Below are 15,820 nucleotides of genomic sequence, written 5' to 3'. Positions count from 1 at the left end.
GCCCATCTCTTTTTTTGCAGTGCTCCAGTAAATTGCAGACGCAGCAGTTCAGATAAAGTGGATGGACAAAAATGCAAATGGCGGGGCTGTCTGTGATCTCCTCAGTTTCTTTTACTTTACACCCACCCTGGCTCGGTAGCAGTGAGCTGAGGGTTTTAATTTCTGCATAATGGGTCACGATTTAAAACACCAAGAGCTGAATGTAGCGGTGGCCAAGGGCCCAGCCTGGCACTGGGGGCAACCGCCTCAGCGCGGTGAAGGAGGGAAACGGCTCCTGAGGGGAGAGCCAGTGCCTCTGGGTTTGGCGGGCGGAGGGCAGCGCAGAGCCCGCTGTCGCCTACCTGCGTTCACAGGTGTCCCCTGCAGCCGTGGGACCGGGAGCTGGGGGGTGGCAGTCCGGGGGGGCTCCCCTGAGGAGCGGGTCGAGCTGCGGGACAGGAGCGGTACCGGGCGCCGCCGCTCAGGTGTGAGGAGACGGTGAGCGCGAGCGGGGCGCGCGGGCACCTCAGCCGTGAGGGGAACCTCGTGGTGGGCGGCGGTGGCGGGACAGCGCCTGGTGACAGGTGGCGGTGAGCTGGGGACACACACGCCGTGTGGCGGCGGGGGAGAAGGCGGCAAAGAGAGCGCGGAGGGAGCGGCGGTGGGGTTACCAGGGGCCGGGGGCGGCCGGGGGGGCGCGGAGCCGCCCCAGCGCGCCAGCTCCAACATGGCTCTTGGCGGGCGGCGGCGGTGGCGCCCCCTGGCGGCGGCTGGCGGGCGCGGCCGGTCACGTGAGGCGCTCGGGGCCTGCTGCCGCCGCCGCTTCCCCCAGTCAGAGCGGAGCGAGCCGAGGCAGAGACGAAGAAACAAGATGGCGGCCGGTGGCGATCCGGAGCGGGACGCCGGCAATTCGGATTGAGCCCTCGGCCCTCACAGCTCCGGCGGCCCCCCTCCCCGGCCCGGATCCCTCGCAGGGGAGGGAGCTTTCCCGTAGCCGCCTGTCCGGACTCCGAGCGCCCTCCCGAGCCTTCCTTCCCCCTCCCTTCCCCCCTCGGCCAGCGCCCAGAGATGCGGGGCCGGCGAGGCAGGCCGCCCAAGCAGCAGCAGCCGGCGGCGGGCACCGCTCAGGCGAGCTCCCCGGCTCCGCCCGCCCCGGCGGGCCCCATCGGGGGGCTGAGGTCCCGGCAGCGGGGCAGCAGCCGCGGCAGGTGGGCGACCTCGGCCCAGGCGGAGACGGCGGGGCCCAAGGCGAAGGGAGCCGCGGCTGCCCAGGCCTCTTCCCCCGCCACCGCCTCCCCCAGGGGGGGCAGCAAGAGGAAGGGAGGCAGCGGCGGCAGCAGCACCCCTGGTGGGGGAGGCAGCAGCGGTAAGGGCAGGGGCAGGGCCGGGGCTGGAGGAGCAGGGGGAGGAGGCGGAGGAGGCAGCTGCAACAGCCAAGGCAGGGCTGCCTCGTCCAGGAGGAGCATCAGCAAAGTGGTGTACGATGATCATGAGAGCGAAGAGGAGGAGGAGAGCATGGTGTCCGAGGAGGAAGAGGAGGGAGACCCCGAGGATAACCAGGACTCCGAGGAGGAAGAGGAAGAGGAGATAATGGAGGAGGAGGACGACGACGACTCCGACTACCCCGAGGAGATGGAGGATGAAGACGATGCCAGTTATTGCACTGAGAGCAGCTTCAGGAGCCACAGCACCTACAGCAGCACCCCAGGTAGAGCGTCAGGGGGATGAACTAAAACAAGTCGAGGGCCCCCCCACATGTTCCCTTTAGGTTTGCAAATACAGTCCGCACGCATTCTTCCTCCCGTGCGTGTGTGAGGGATGCCCGCAAGCACTCACAGGGAGAGGGGTCTGCACCTTAACGACTGGCAGCCCCACGGATGCGGGGAACATTAGGAGATGCTCACAAACACATGAAGGGAGGGCGGGCAGTACATGCGATTAACAAGGGGATGCTTTGCAAATATGCATGAGGATTCTGGTGACTGCAGAAATGCATGATACACCAGAGCACGTTGCAACAATGTCAGAAGTGTGTGGGGCATTCACTTTATATTTAAAAACCAAGATGCATGCCTTGCAAAGAGGTCCTTTCAAATATATACAGGAAAGGATGGCTTGTGCTTGCAAATATAACTTGATGTTAAAAGGAAAGGAAGCACATGCAACTTGAAGTGGCTTTAAAAAAAAAAAGAGCACTGAAAATTTTCAGGCTCTTGAAGTCGGAGGGGTAACTGGATTCAGCATTTATTGGCTTTAAGACAGAACTAGCTTTACAAGGAGGAAAATAAGGTGCATTGTTCAAAATGGAGATTGCATTGTTATAGTTTGGAGAAAAGTGCACAGGGCCTCATTGCAAGGGTGTAAACCTAGTTTTAGTTAAACACAAAGATTAAAAGGTGGAGGTTGGGTCAAAAGTCTTGGTTTAAAATACTGCGTTTATCTTAAGATATGGCAACCTTTAAAACTCATATTAGGGTTAAAACTTGTTAAACATCATTGTGATTGTATTTTTAACCTCTAGTGGCAAATCTGGGCTCAGATTTTAAGGCCTGCACTTCTGTTTGTCCTTAATTAGTTAATTAACCATGTGGATTTCAAGCTTCAAAAATTCTTTATTGAAACTTAAGGACTTTGGATTTATTTTAGTTCATTCCAGAATTGAGTTCAAGTTTAGGATTTCTTTTTTCTCAAGTCTCTGAACCAGGAGAGTAGTTAAACTTAGGGATAACCTAAGAGTGTTTCCCGAGTTGGGCTGCAGGATAACAACTACTGCTGTTGTGAAAGTATTTGGCCAGTTTGGAAGAGGGGAGGAACAGGTTGTTAGTGTAAATGCATTGCATCTTAATTAAAAAAGGAGTGTAGTTTTGAGTAGTTAGCTAATGATTTTTAAAAGGTGGAACTTTAAAAAGTCCAACTTTTAAAAGCGGCTATTAAATGTGTCATTTGTTTTTATTTGGGTAAGTTAATGGTATCAGCTCCTTATGTGACTTCATGATAGTGATTTTTAAAACTGTGTCTGTAAGTCTGTTTTATTTTTTAAACCTGTATCCATATGCTCAGGAAGTGAATCAGAATAAGTACATGCCTTAGTAAATTAATTTAATTTAGAGAGAACTTCTTTTAAGGTGTTAGTTACCTGTTGCAGGGATGTCCTCCTATCAAATTGAATTCTTAAAAAAATTATTACTTTAAAAATTGAGGTCCGGCTTCTCAGAAGAAAAAGTATTCTAAAGTACTCTCTTGACTTTTAACCCTTAATTTTCTGATTAGTTGTGGTACCTTTAATTTTTATTAGGTTTTTTGGCGGTGCTTTTGTCCAGGAATATTTTTATTATGTTAATTGGCTAGGTCAGGAAAATACTTTTTACATGAGCATCCAGGTTTAAAATGAGTTCTACAGAGTATGGGTGTATTCAGTCTTTGAAATGTACTTAAGCGTTCTGGCAAATAACAAGATACCTCTGTGTGCATTGTTGTGCAAGCGTAGACAGGTTTTATGTGGTATTTAGGTGTATTAGAAACCATTTTGCTAATTTATATGTTGATTTCTCTCTTGGTCAGGGTAATTTCAGTTAATTTTTTAAAGCTAAGTTTAAGTGTAATAATTTTCATCCTTATGTTCTGGGGTTTTTTTCTTTAAATACTGACTTTTTGATAGTTAAAACATCTGTGTTGTTATTTTGGCAATTTACTAGCTGTTCTAATCAGTTCAGTATTTGCCCAAAGGTCTCCCTCCCTCTTTCCCTCTCTCCCAGACATGCTGTTGCCCTTTTGCAAAGAAAGTCGGAACTTCTCATTCCATCAGCTCAGTCTCTGTCTTTTTTTTCTGCTGAACAGATATCTACATTGTGAGCACTGCTAGGCAGTGGTGGCACTAATTGAAATCTTACTCTTGTCATAATCCAGGAAGAGATACTTGACATTAGAACAGCACTAATAGGCAAGGAGAAGATTCACCCAACCTCAATATCTTTTTATCTGACAGTGACCAGTGCAGAGTGTGAAGAACAGGGGAGACAGGCAGCGATTTACCTTTGGAGTTCCCTCACGGACCCCGGTGCTCTGTGACTCAGGTGCATGCGGGGCCAGAATTGGAATTTAGCTATGTTTAGATACAGGCTTTTTTCTTTCATACGTTTGTCTTCAAACCATACAAATTGTAATACACAGTGACAGAGTTCCTGTGGTTAACTGGAGGGCTTGAGGGAGTGTCTCCTCCATTGTTTTAAACTGGCCCCTAGCACAATTGTGGGGTTCCTGCTTGGTTTTTTGTTTGTTTTTTCCTGCTAGAGATGCTGAGCGATCCCTTCCCTACTTATCTTCCCTCAGTCACCTGCAACCTGAATTATTACCACTCTCAGGATGTAGTCTTGGGGGCTGAAGAGTTTATTTTTTGAGAGCAGGGCATTGAAAAATTGCAATCCCAATCAAACTCTCCTACTAATCAAGGTTTTGCACATAAATCACATCCGCTTAAATGGGTGACAGACTTCTTAGAGTTTTTTAGAACTTAGATTGAACAATGAATTAAAAGATCATAGTGCAGTGTCTCTAGCCAAGAAAGGCTCAATTTTGGGGCTCTGCTGGGGCGTTTACAATGTATCTTGAACTTGGATGTAGGACTACTCTTTTTTACTGTATTATTATTCAACTATTTAAAGAAGCAAAATCTTGAAAATGGTAAAATGCGTTTGATATAATGCTTAATAATGGTACAGTGAAAGCTTATTGTGTGAATACGTATGATGTTTATCATTGCATTTACTTCTGTGGGACAGACTCTTGGTAGAGGGATTTTCTAGGTGTGTGTTATGTCCCTTCTCACTTATACCTGTGTCCCCAGAAGGGAGATGTATTTTTTGGATGGGTATCCTATATACCTTGTATCACTAAACGTTTTTGCTATCACCTGTCCACTCTAAGTTATACTTTAGGCTTGTCACAATTGCTTTATAGATAACAAGTATTTTCTGCATGTCGCAGAATTTTAGAAAAGGATTTAATCAAGATGCTTAGAAGTCCTTCCTTTTGTTTCTTCATTTCCTTCTTCAAAAACTAGGAAAACTAGCCTTAGAAAGAGCTATACATCTAGATTTTGACCGAGATAATAATCATCAGTCTATCTAACAAGCAAATCCACAACGGTGGAGTCATGAGCCAAAAGGTTTGTCTTAAAGTGCATTAAATACATTCTTTAGATGGATTTTGCTAGTCTGAATATTTGCAGTGATTGACCATCGCTTCTGTTAACCAGTAATTCACCAGTGTGCCTTTGTCTTCTGAGTGACGGAATTTAACTGGAAACAAGGTGCTGCATCTTGTTTGTCTGTAGTAATTTTGTATCTTAACACGTTTTCATGCTCTTGAAGAACTGTTAAAGTGGAGACATTGAGATAGAACAGTAAGATAGGCAGCTGCTTTTGTCTGTGTGCGATGATTTACCACCTTCCCACACATCTCACCTGGGGTACCCTGTTCTCCAAATTAAATCTGGCACACTCATATGTTACCGTTTAGTAATCTGAACTTTGATTTGTACTCTAGAGGAATTGTCGCTAGTTCATCATGCCAGTCGTGAAAAATGTCGAAGATGAGTCCCAGCAAAGAAATTGTGTAGAAGGCCAAAGGAGTAAATCTGGGGCTGATTCTGCTGTATTGATGTGCAAATTTGCAGTTATCTGAAGAGAGCATTTGTCACTTAGTCATCATTCTAAGAAGCCCCATTATCAGAGTATGTTGTAAAAGGTGGAATAATTTAATGTGTTGCAGTTGAGTTTATTGTGCAAACTTTTATTTTTGTAGGTGTGCAATAGTATTCCGTAGCTGACAGTTGTATTGCACAGGACTGGTATAAGGCGAATAAATGTGCATTTTAGTAGATTGGAGCTGATCTCTGCTATCAGTTACAGCTTATCCTGAGTGTGCCCCGACTAAGAAATTGTCTGCCAGAATGGTCCAGAAAATTGTTATATTAGTGCTACTTCTTTTTTCCTTCCCTTTGGCCTGGCTTGTAGGCACAAAAGGGCTGTTACTCTGAGTACTTCTCAGAATGACAATGTGGGATCTTATCTGCTGCCTGACCTGCATTAGTTATCCAAATGTTCAAGTGATGCCTCGGAACATGCGAGTTTGTATTCCTGGCTCCTGCTGAGGGTGTACTCATGGCCATAATGGTGAGAAATGAAATTCTTAATGGAAAATCAGTAGAGAACACTGGTTGGATTTAGAAGTCTGCTACTATTAGCATATAGTATTAGTATATAGTCTTCAACTATTTTGAATATCAAGTTATATTTTAAGTTTAATCTGGTTTGTGGTTGGTTTGTTTTCTTCTTTTCCGACAAAATAAATACATTTGGGTGAGGTACAGTTGTTGCAGAGCAATATTCAAATCGGAGCTGCACTTATAAGTAGTTACAAATGCATCTTACTCTTTCAGAATTGCTTTTCTGGAATAAATTATTTGACTTGTAGATATTAGAAATATGTTTATTGCCATGTTGGCATTTTTAAAAGGAAAAAAAGTGTTTTGTGTAAGTCAAAGCCTTTAATTTTGGCCCAACCCAAGAAAAATATTTAGATTTTTCTATTTTAGTGCTGCTTTTCATAATATATTCTTATTTTATGTTAAACTGATTTTACTGCTTTTTCTTCTTTGGTGTAAGCTGAGCAAATGCTCTCCCAAGAGGTTGACTTTTAATTAAGGAACCAGTTTGGATATTGCTGTGATAAACATGTAGCTATATTCAGTTTATGCATTCTGGTCTGGAAAAAAAATGTTCTCATGCATTTTCATCAACTATTTTCAGTTTTCTCAGTGATACCTGAGGAGAACTTGTGTGTTGCTGTACATTCTCATCTGAAACTTGCATAGTGCAAAGTAGTAACATGAGACAGGGACTCTCTGTTTCTTGTGTGTTTATTAGAACCAAACAAAAGTGGGACAGTCCTGGGGAGTTTGGGAGGGTCATCAAAAGTCAAAATTTCCCTCAGGAAGGAATAACTAAGGAGTACTCGTGCTTTTGGGACATCACATAACCACCAATGGGTCTTTATGTTGAGAAGTTTCTGTAGTGACTCATGATCTGGAAAACAAAACCAACCCAGTTCTGTTTTACTAAACATGAACTTTTATGTTAAGAGTAGTGTAGTTAGACTTGACTTGTGGAACTTGAAGCCAAAAAATAATCTCTTATTGGGGTAAAATGGGAAGTCTTTTCGCTTGCTGCGGTCAGTTTTGTGGAGTGTTCCTTCATAGGGTTTGTTGTTTATTTTTTACCCCTCCTGTGCCAGATTCCTGAAATATCTGAAACTCCTCTGTCTTGTCTTTTCTCTCCCCTATTCTCTATCAAGTTTATCCTCTTCACTGCAGCTGAGAACTGGAATTCTTAGGCTGAAGCCTTAGTGCCCAAGTGCTGAGAAAGGGAAAGCTTTTAGAGAAGAGAAATGAGACCACTTGCAAGCTTTCTAATCGAGAAATGCTAGAACCGGTGTTTATTTTTTAGGTCATACCGGAGCAAGTACCACTTTGTCCCCATTTAAACAAGACAGTGGCTCTGGCAGAGTATTAGTTATGTAGGACCAAGCACCAGGACATGACTTGAAATATGTTGGCCTAAAAGGCCGTGTTAAGTAGCACTGTACATCTGAAGCAAAGGGATGTGGAACATAAGTAACACGAGGCAAAACTGGATTTTTGGGGTTTTTGTTGGGCTACGTGTGGTTGGCAATTGGAATACAACTAAAGCACAAAGAGCCCGAAAGTCATATTTAATCACGGTAGAACCTTTCTGTATTCTGGACACTGATGTAAATAGATCATTCAGATACTCTGTTTTAAAACTGTCTATATAAACCAGAGATATGTTAAAGGTGGTTAAAGAACAGTTAAGTTCCATATAGTCCTGTGGTAAAGAACAGACCCGACTTCCTCTTTTCTTATTTCAGTCTGTGAATGAAAATAGAGACGAGCTTTTTGATCCCATTAAACTCTATTTCTGAATTTTTAAAGGGGTCAGCATTTGAACCAAATAGGTTGAATAGACAGAAACTAAATAAAATAAATAAAGCAAGGGTTTACTTTTTTTTAAAGTGCTTCAGTAATCCTGGGTTTGGGTGCTCAGCCTGTTACTTCAGTAACTTCATTTTACTTCAAATATCATTAGTGTGTTTTGCTTAAATATTTGTAATATAAATTATTTTAATAAATAATGGTAAGTGTAGACTATAATTATCAATATCTATAATTAAATGTGCCATGTGAATAAAATTGTTTACTCTTTAATCTTAATTACAGGCAGCTCTTCAACTAGAGAATTCAAAATAGGGAGAGGCAACCATTGCAGACTACTTCATCACTTTTGGAGACAACTAGTGAAGGAATGTGATTTAAAAGAAGCGTATGCTAGATAGAAGTATAATGCTGAGACACTCAAGATGATCTGGATCCTGTAAATAGTCCAGTCGTGGCAGCAGAAGGCTATTGGCAGATCAATTTATCCTTCCAAATAAAGCTATGGAATTTGGATGGCGTAGAAGTTTGTCGTTTTCTCTCTTTGCACTGGTTCAAACTTGAAAGTGGAATTTGATTCAGGGATTTGGATAACATGCAGAAATGATCTTAGAAGTATACAATTTATGTGTGATAAAACTTGAGTCCATTTTGGGAAACGTCAGTGTGAGTAAATTGATTTTTCTTTAATTGAGAGTAGATACATCTAGATTCAGCTTAAAAGTCCAGTGAAGTGGTGGTGGTGCCTAAAGGAGAATTAACTTCTTCTGGTACACCTGCTCTGGAATCCTCCTGATGTTACTTTTTGTTTTAGACAAAGTAGTACACACTGCATTTTCTACTTAAAACAAAAACCTGGGAGATTTCCACACATGGGAAATTATTCATGACAAATAATAAAAATTATTTATCCAAAGTTATTGATACCAAGATAAATTGAAAAATATTACTGGCAGTAGGTGATGCAGTAATACAAAGTTAAGAGAGCAACAGTGTAATTCTGCTGACTGCTCAGTGTGGTCATTGCCCTGAATTTGTCATACTGTTTCACTTCCTGATATTATTTTAAATACGTATGAATGTAATGAAGATATGTAGTGTCCCAAATCAAAATAACTCTTTGTTATTGTGTAATTATCAATTGCATAGCCTACACAACCTTGCACTTCTCTCTTAAATACTGAAATTGAGATCATTAAATTGAGTACTTTGAATCAATTTAATTACATTTCAGTTAACACCTGTCACATACAGTACGCAGAGTTCCCAGTGGAGGGCAAAAGCCATGATGAATGACAAGTAAAAAAAAAAAGAGGTTGTTTTCAAATCTCAGAATTTCTAAAATAATTAAAAGTAAAATAAATAGAACATACAAATGTTTGAAGAGACCGCAATTTTGTTTTGTTTTTAAATCTGTCAGTGAATATCAAATTCAAGCATTGCACTGTTTGTCTTGTGGAAAATAGAAGATTTTCCTTAGAAGTGAAGAGCTTGAAAAGTCGGATATGTGTATTGTAGGAAAACGTTTTTCCAAATTTGAGGGATTTTTGTGTGTGTGTATGAAGAACAGTTGGGTAAACATGAACTGTGATCTTCAAAACCTTCCCAGAAGTTGAAGCTGCTCCTAAGTAGTGTGAGCTGTCTGGGTTGGCAGCACACTGCAGGTAATTAGCAAAGAAGAAATTGTTATTATCAGAATTGCAAATGAGCCCAGAGTCATTATTTGGAGTTCAAACCTGCATTTCTTCAGCTGTCTGAGTGAGTGAGATGGGAGGGTTTATCCACCCAACCAGCAGAATGTGAACATTTCAGCTCAAAACAGGGACTCTGGCACTTTGACATGGTTCTGTCAGATTCCCTTGGCCTACGCTGGTCATTTAAACTCAACAGCACTGAGACTGGTTCAAGATTTGGGAGCACCTTGGTAGCGAATATCCATCAGTTTCACTGGAGATTAGACTGCTTGGTTTTATTGGTTTGGTTTATTGGGGGGGGAGAGGGATTGTTTTTTAAAGGTGTCTGGAGTATTTATTGAGATTGTAGTTTATACATCAAACAGAAATATGTTTAAGCAGAAATTGTCTGGAATTTCTAAATTTCTAAATCACACTTTGTGATCCTTCAAAGTTCTGGACTTCATGTTCTGTTCAACCTGGGTGCAGCAAATGTCAATGATAAACTGAAAGTGAAATTGGAAAGAAAGGGGAAAAAATATTTGAAATATTATGCCAGCAAGCCACTCAAGTAAAATATGTCTGGGTACCATTTCTTTCTAAAGTATTCTGCATCTTTGAATACTTCACTTTTTTAGCTTATATGCAGTGTAGAATTGTCTGAAAAGATAAATTATCAGAGCTCTTGGGATGCAATGTGTGATCTACAGAATGGATTGGGGGTGTTGAGATGCAGTATCTGCTGCATAAGACAGTTATAACTTTATTCTTGGCGTAGAAAATCACAACAAAAGAGAGGAAATAAGGAGTCTTTGCTGCTTTCAGCAGTGTTCCTTCATTCTGGTTTATCTTTGCCTGAAATTTCAGGGAGGGGCTTTGCCAGTTGTGATTAATTTAGGTAAGCCAGGGTAATCATTCTTGCTGCTTGCTTTCCAGAAGGGCTGTTTCTTTTACAGCTTTATTCTGGTACGGTTGCAAACACTGAAAAGAATCTGAGTTTATAGCCCTCCTGCTTTTTGTGACGTTTGAGCTCTGTGAAGAGCATCAGTGATCTCAGAATATCTGCTCTGCCCTGTCTTGCATGACCACCTGCCAGGCCTCAGCCTGCCCTGTTCTGCCATTCTGGAGGAGCCTTCTGGGCCATAAAGGAGTTTAATCTGTGAGCCTGCTTGGGTTTTGCTTTGGGGTCTTGTAGAGAAACCAGTTCAGGTTTATGCATATATGATTTTGGAACACGATGATAGAAAAGTTGGGTTTAATCTAAGTATTGCTGTCAGAACGCTTGCTTTGCACCTGGCTGCGAAACTCCTGTGTTTTCGTGCGTTTGCCATGATTAAACATTTTCCACTGATGTGTGCAGAAGCACATTGGAAGACAGTCACACAAGCATTCTTCCATTTTCCACTGTCAGAACTCAAACTTAACTTGGAAATTTATTTTTATATGCAGATGATGTTGACCCATTACTTCTGTAATGGAAACATCTGGCAGTTCATCTTCTATATTGTTTCAGAGCATGTAATTTGTTGCATAAGATTTCACTCTTTAAAGTTTGAGAGGAAGAGGTGGATCTGGTGTCATCTTGCCACACCGGCTCAATGATTGATTCATTTTCTTTCTGGAATCATTTGATAAACAGTCCATTATGCATCAAGATGTTTCTTGAAGACTTTAGGTCTTTTAGGTAGTGAAACAGCTCTTCAGAACAGCTGTTTGTGTTTGGCTTTGTCCTTCCATAATTCTGCCCCCTCCCCATTCTGTGGATAACTCTCCTCTTTAATTGACACATGGGGGTGGGTTTTTATTTGTTTGCTTTGAAAAACTGGGAGTTCCTGAAACATTTTCATAAAATTTCATGTTTAACATTTGTTTCTGGCTTGGAGGGATCCAGGAGAAAACAGAGGACAAAGTGATTTAGCTTCTCTTTTATTTTAATTTGGTTGAAATCGATATCCGAAGACGTCTGCTTGAAATGATCTTTCCTGTATACTGTTGCTGGATAGGAGAATAGCTTGCAATATTTTAATATAAGATATCTCTTGTTTGAACCTTGATGTTTCAAGTTTAACATTAAAATTCCAAGAATGAATGATAAACTAGTCATGCAGAATAAGAACAAGAAAAAATTCTAGATTAATATTTTTGCTGAGGGAAATGTCTTTCTTTTTAACTGATTTAAACAATTAAAATTCTAGACATCATTTTAAAGATTCAGTAGATGTGTCTTATATGGGAAACGCAACTGCTCTAAGTGTCTGAAGCGAAACTCCAGATATCTTGTGTGTTTTCATGCTGCTAATTAAAATACAAGATTCTTAGCTGAAGTATCACATTTATGTAATATGCAAATCCTTAATTTGTAATAGTTTGGAAAGTTTGACACAGTCATTGATGATAGGCGTTTAAATGTCTTAACCTGTGAATGGCAAAATCCTTATTGTTGTTTCTTATTGCAGGTAGGAGAAGACAAAGAGTGCATCGTCCTCGTTCTCCGATATTGGAAGAAAAAGATATCCCGCCCTTGGAGTTTCCTAAATCCTCAGAGGACTTAATGGTGCCTAGTGAGCATATAATGAATGTTATTGCCATCTATGAGGTATTGAGGAACTTTGGCACTGTTTTACGCCTCTCTCCTTTTCGTTTTGAGGACTTCTGTGCTGCTCTGGTAAGTCAAGAGCAGTGCACACTTATGGCAGAGATGCATATAGTGCTTTTAAAAGCAGTTTTGCGTGAAGAAGACACTTCAAATACTACCTTTGGACCTGCTGACCTCAAAGATAGCGTTAATTCCACTTTGTATTTCATAGATGGAATGACGTGGCCAGAGGTTCTGCGGGTATATTGTGAGAGTGACAAGGAATACCATCATGTTCTTCCTTTCCAAGAGACAGAGGACTATCCTTATGGACCAGTAGAGAATAAAATCAAAGTCCTGCAGTTCTTAGTGGATCAGTTTCTTACAACAAACATTGCACGTGAAGAGTTAATGTCAGAAGGTGTCATTCAGTATGATGATCATTGTAGGGTTTGTCACAAACTTGGGGATTTGCTTTGCTGTGAAACGTGTTCAGCCGTGTACCATTTGGAGTGCGTGAAACCACCTCTTGAAGAGGTCCCAGAAGACGAGTGGCAGTGTGAGGTCTGCGTAGCACACAAGGTGCCTGGAGTAACTGACTGTGTTGCTGAAATCCAAAAAAACAAACCATACATTCGACATGAACCTATTGGATATGACCGGCATAGGCGAAAATACTGGTTCCTGAACAGAAGAATCATTATGTAAGTAAACTAATCATTTGGTGTTTTCTGAACAATCGTGTTGTATTGAATGTATTTTTAATATATGCTGTAAGTTGCTGTTGCTGTTTTAAAATGGTTCTACCTTTAGATAAGACCATCGCTTGCTGTTTCGTAAACAGACTTCTAAGGACCATGTAATAAATCCATCCATTTTCTCCAAACTAAATATTCTCATAATACATATATAAAAAGGAGGGGAAAAGCATGGCCTCTGGCTTAATATCAATGTACCTAAAACACATGAATGTGAGGAAAAGAAAGGGAACTTTAAGGAGAACTCTTCCCCTTTCTTGTAAAAGTTCCTGAAAAGTAGTTTAACTCTCTTTATGATGACGTGGTATATAGGACAGTAATTCTGGGATACTGTCACCTGCTTCGATAGTATTAGATACCGGTGCTGGTTTGATGCGTCTGCCTTTGAAACCGAGACTTTCAGAGGCACCCAAATGTATTTGCCATAGCTATTAACTAGAATGCAGAAGACGTATGTGAACACTTCTATAGGTATAAACAAAGTCAAAATCACAAGAAATGCCTGTCTTTAAGCCCTCTACTGTTTTATGTTTTACACAATCTCCTGGTTTTAGTCCTTTAAAATATAGTGCTCTTTCTCTAACACGTTGTTAGCTGGTGCTGTAAGTATTAATTATCACTGCTCTTTGTTTCCTGTGTTGTTCTTTCACACTGGTGGAAAAAAAGTCCCTGTTTGATTATTTTTAGTTTCTGTGGGTTATAGATGCCACAGTAGTGTCAGGTAATCTTTTAAAAGATGCAGGGAATCTTTTACGCTCCTTTGTGGGGTTTATACTCTATACTCAGGCACTTCTTGGGGTTTTCAGGTGATACACATGCACATCCTGGCTGCATTGGTGTAGCTGTGCCAGCTTCAGATTTGCTAAGTGTGGGGAGAAAGTAGGAGAAGAAGAAAACAGTTGGATGATCACGGTCAGAATTTACACGAGGTGTACAGGCCTCTGTGCCTCAGGTGCTCGCTGGCAAATGGTACTTACAGCACAGCTGTATGGGGTGGGATGGGGAGGCTGGATAGTGTTCCCATTGTTGCGTATCTAGGTCATATAGGAAGATGTATAAATGGCATATCTATCTAGCAAATAACGGTGTAATGAGCTAGGAGTTCAAAATGAAAGGTTAAAGTTCCCTTTTTGGAGAGCTAAGAAATGATAAAAATATAACCTTAGCAACAGCATTACATTCTGCAGCGTGTGTAAGGAGCAGAGCAGCCTCACCATTGCTGCTCTGCCCGTGTTTCTCTCTCACTACTTGCATTGGACATTGCCAGGGATAATTCACAAGGCACACTTGCCCTGGCCTTTTTACTTAAGCATTTTGTTGTACCCTTTTCTTTCCTCTTGTTGTATAAGCTGTGCATTCTCATCTCCCCTTCCATCTTAGTTGCTGGGTGTTGGCCTTTATCTTCCTCCTCTGTGGCTTTTGTTCACAAACAATAATAAAGGTGCTGCCCTTACTATTATTGTTAGTAAATAACTTCCTTGGTTTAAAGGAAGCACGGTTTAAATAATTTTTCTCTAACGTGGAAGACTAGAGGCACAGAATATTCCATAGACTCAAATGATCATCAGTGTTCAGCTGTTACTTTTCAATGTGCAGTATGTGGGCATTCTTCCTGAAATGAGCTGTTTTCTTGGAAAACTTTATAAACTTAACCATACTAACCTGCTAAAACTAAGGGAAAGTTAGTGGTGCCTTAGAATAGTAAATGAGTAAAGTATAATCAGTTGCTTTGCATGAGCAAAGGCCTTTATGAGAGAAATGATAGTATTTCTTTGCAATACACCAGGTTTTATTATCAAAACCAAAAGTCTGTTTTGTGGTAATGTTTGTGACAAATTAGTAGTTGAATTTTGAGTGGTATTGCCATTAATAACTTCATAGCTGCCTTATTTTAGTAGTGTTCCGCTTTGCAAATATTACAGTTGTTTCATAAATAGAATGTGAAAAATAGTAGATCAATGATGGTTAAGTTGCCATAAGGGAGAATCCCAGATGAAAAAAGTGGAAATCTCTTGGTCTTTTCAAAGGGTCTTATGATGGTTCTTTTGTACCTTACTGGAGCTCCCACAGGTGGATGCTGTGGATGCTAATGTGCAATATTTTATGAATGTGATGATCTGTGCTTTGAATTTCCTGACTTCGCTGTTTCCTGACCAGGCAGGAACGCTGCCCTGTATGGATTCGGGAGCCCTGCCCTCATCGTTGCAAATCGTTTGAGACTTAGTAACAGATTACTGGTTACAATAGCAGTAAATGTAATGAGAATAAACTTTGTTGCCAGATTGGACAAACCAGTTTTAGGGAGACTCTTCAAAAGCTTCCCTGAGCAAATTGTCATGAGAAGCTCTGAGGGGAGCGAGAAAGGAGCGTTTGGGTACTAGGCTGGGTGCATATCGCTGTCCTTATGTGACTTGTTTATTCACGCTCAGGTATTGACAATTAATAGTTCTTTGCAAAAAGTCGGCTGGTATTAGTTTTTGTCACTTATCCATATGTTTTAAAATTAATATTTAAAATATACTCTTACAGAGAGGAAGATTCAGAAAGTGAGAAGGATAAGAAGATCTGGTACTATAGCACAAAGATACAGCTGGCAGAGTTAATCGAATGCCTGGACAAAGATTACTGGGAAGCTGATCTATGCAAAACTCTGGAAGAAATGCGTGAAGAAATTCATCGGCACATGGATGTGACAGAAGACCTTACTAATAAAGCACGGGGCAGCAACAAGTCTTTCCTTTCTGCAGCAAATGGTGAGACTATTTTGTTTAATGGGCATAGAAGTTGTGCTTCGGATCAAATACTGGTTTATTTTCTTATAAGA

The 15,820-nt window shown here is 41.3% G+C and overlaps 1 protein-coding gene across 14 annotated transcripts in view; it reads left to right on the top strand.

Moving 5' to 3' along the window:
- The first annotated feature begins 828 nt into the window (after positions 1–828).
- Positions 829–15,820, top strand: part of BPTF (bromodomain PHD finger transcription factor) — a 46,459-nt gene continuing 31,467 nt past the window's right edge. For 12 of the 14 annotated variants that reach the window (XM_080356591.1, XM_080356588.1, XM_080356584.1 and 9 more), the window contains exons 1-3: positions 899–1,687; positions 12,120–12,942; positions 15,526–15,749. In XM_080356591.1, coding sequence (XP_080212717.1) covers positions 1,048–1,687; positions 12,120–12,942; positions 15,526–15,749 — 1,687 coding nt within the window. In that variant the 5' untranslated portion in view covers positions 899–1,047. Of the gene's footprint in view, positions 1,688–12,119; positions 12,943–15,525; positions 15,750–15,820 lie in introns of those variants that run through there. The other 2 variants (XM_080356580.1, XM_080356583.1) reach the window with 2 other exon arrangements.

This window comes from Nesoenas mayeri (assembly GCF_963082525.1).
Source record: "Nesoenas mayeri genome assembly, chromosome: 19".
NCBI classification, from domain to species: domain Eukaryota; kingdom Metazoa; phylum Chordata; class Aves; order Columbiformes; family Columbidae; genus Nesoenas; species Nesoenas mayeri.
Note: the sequence above shows the minus strand (reverse complement) of the source record. Positions and strands in the feature narration are given on the sequence as shown.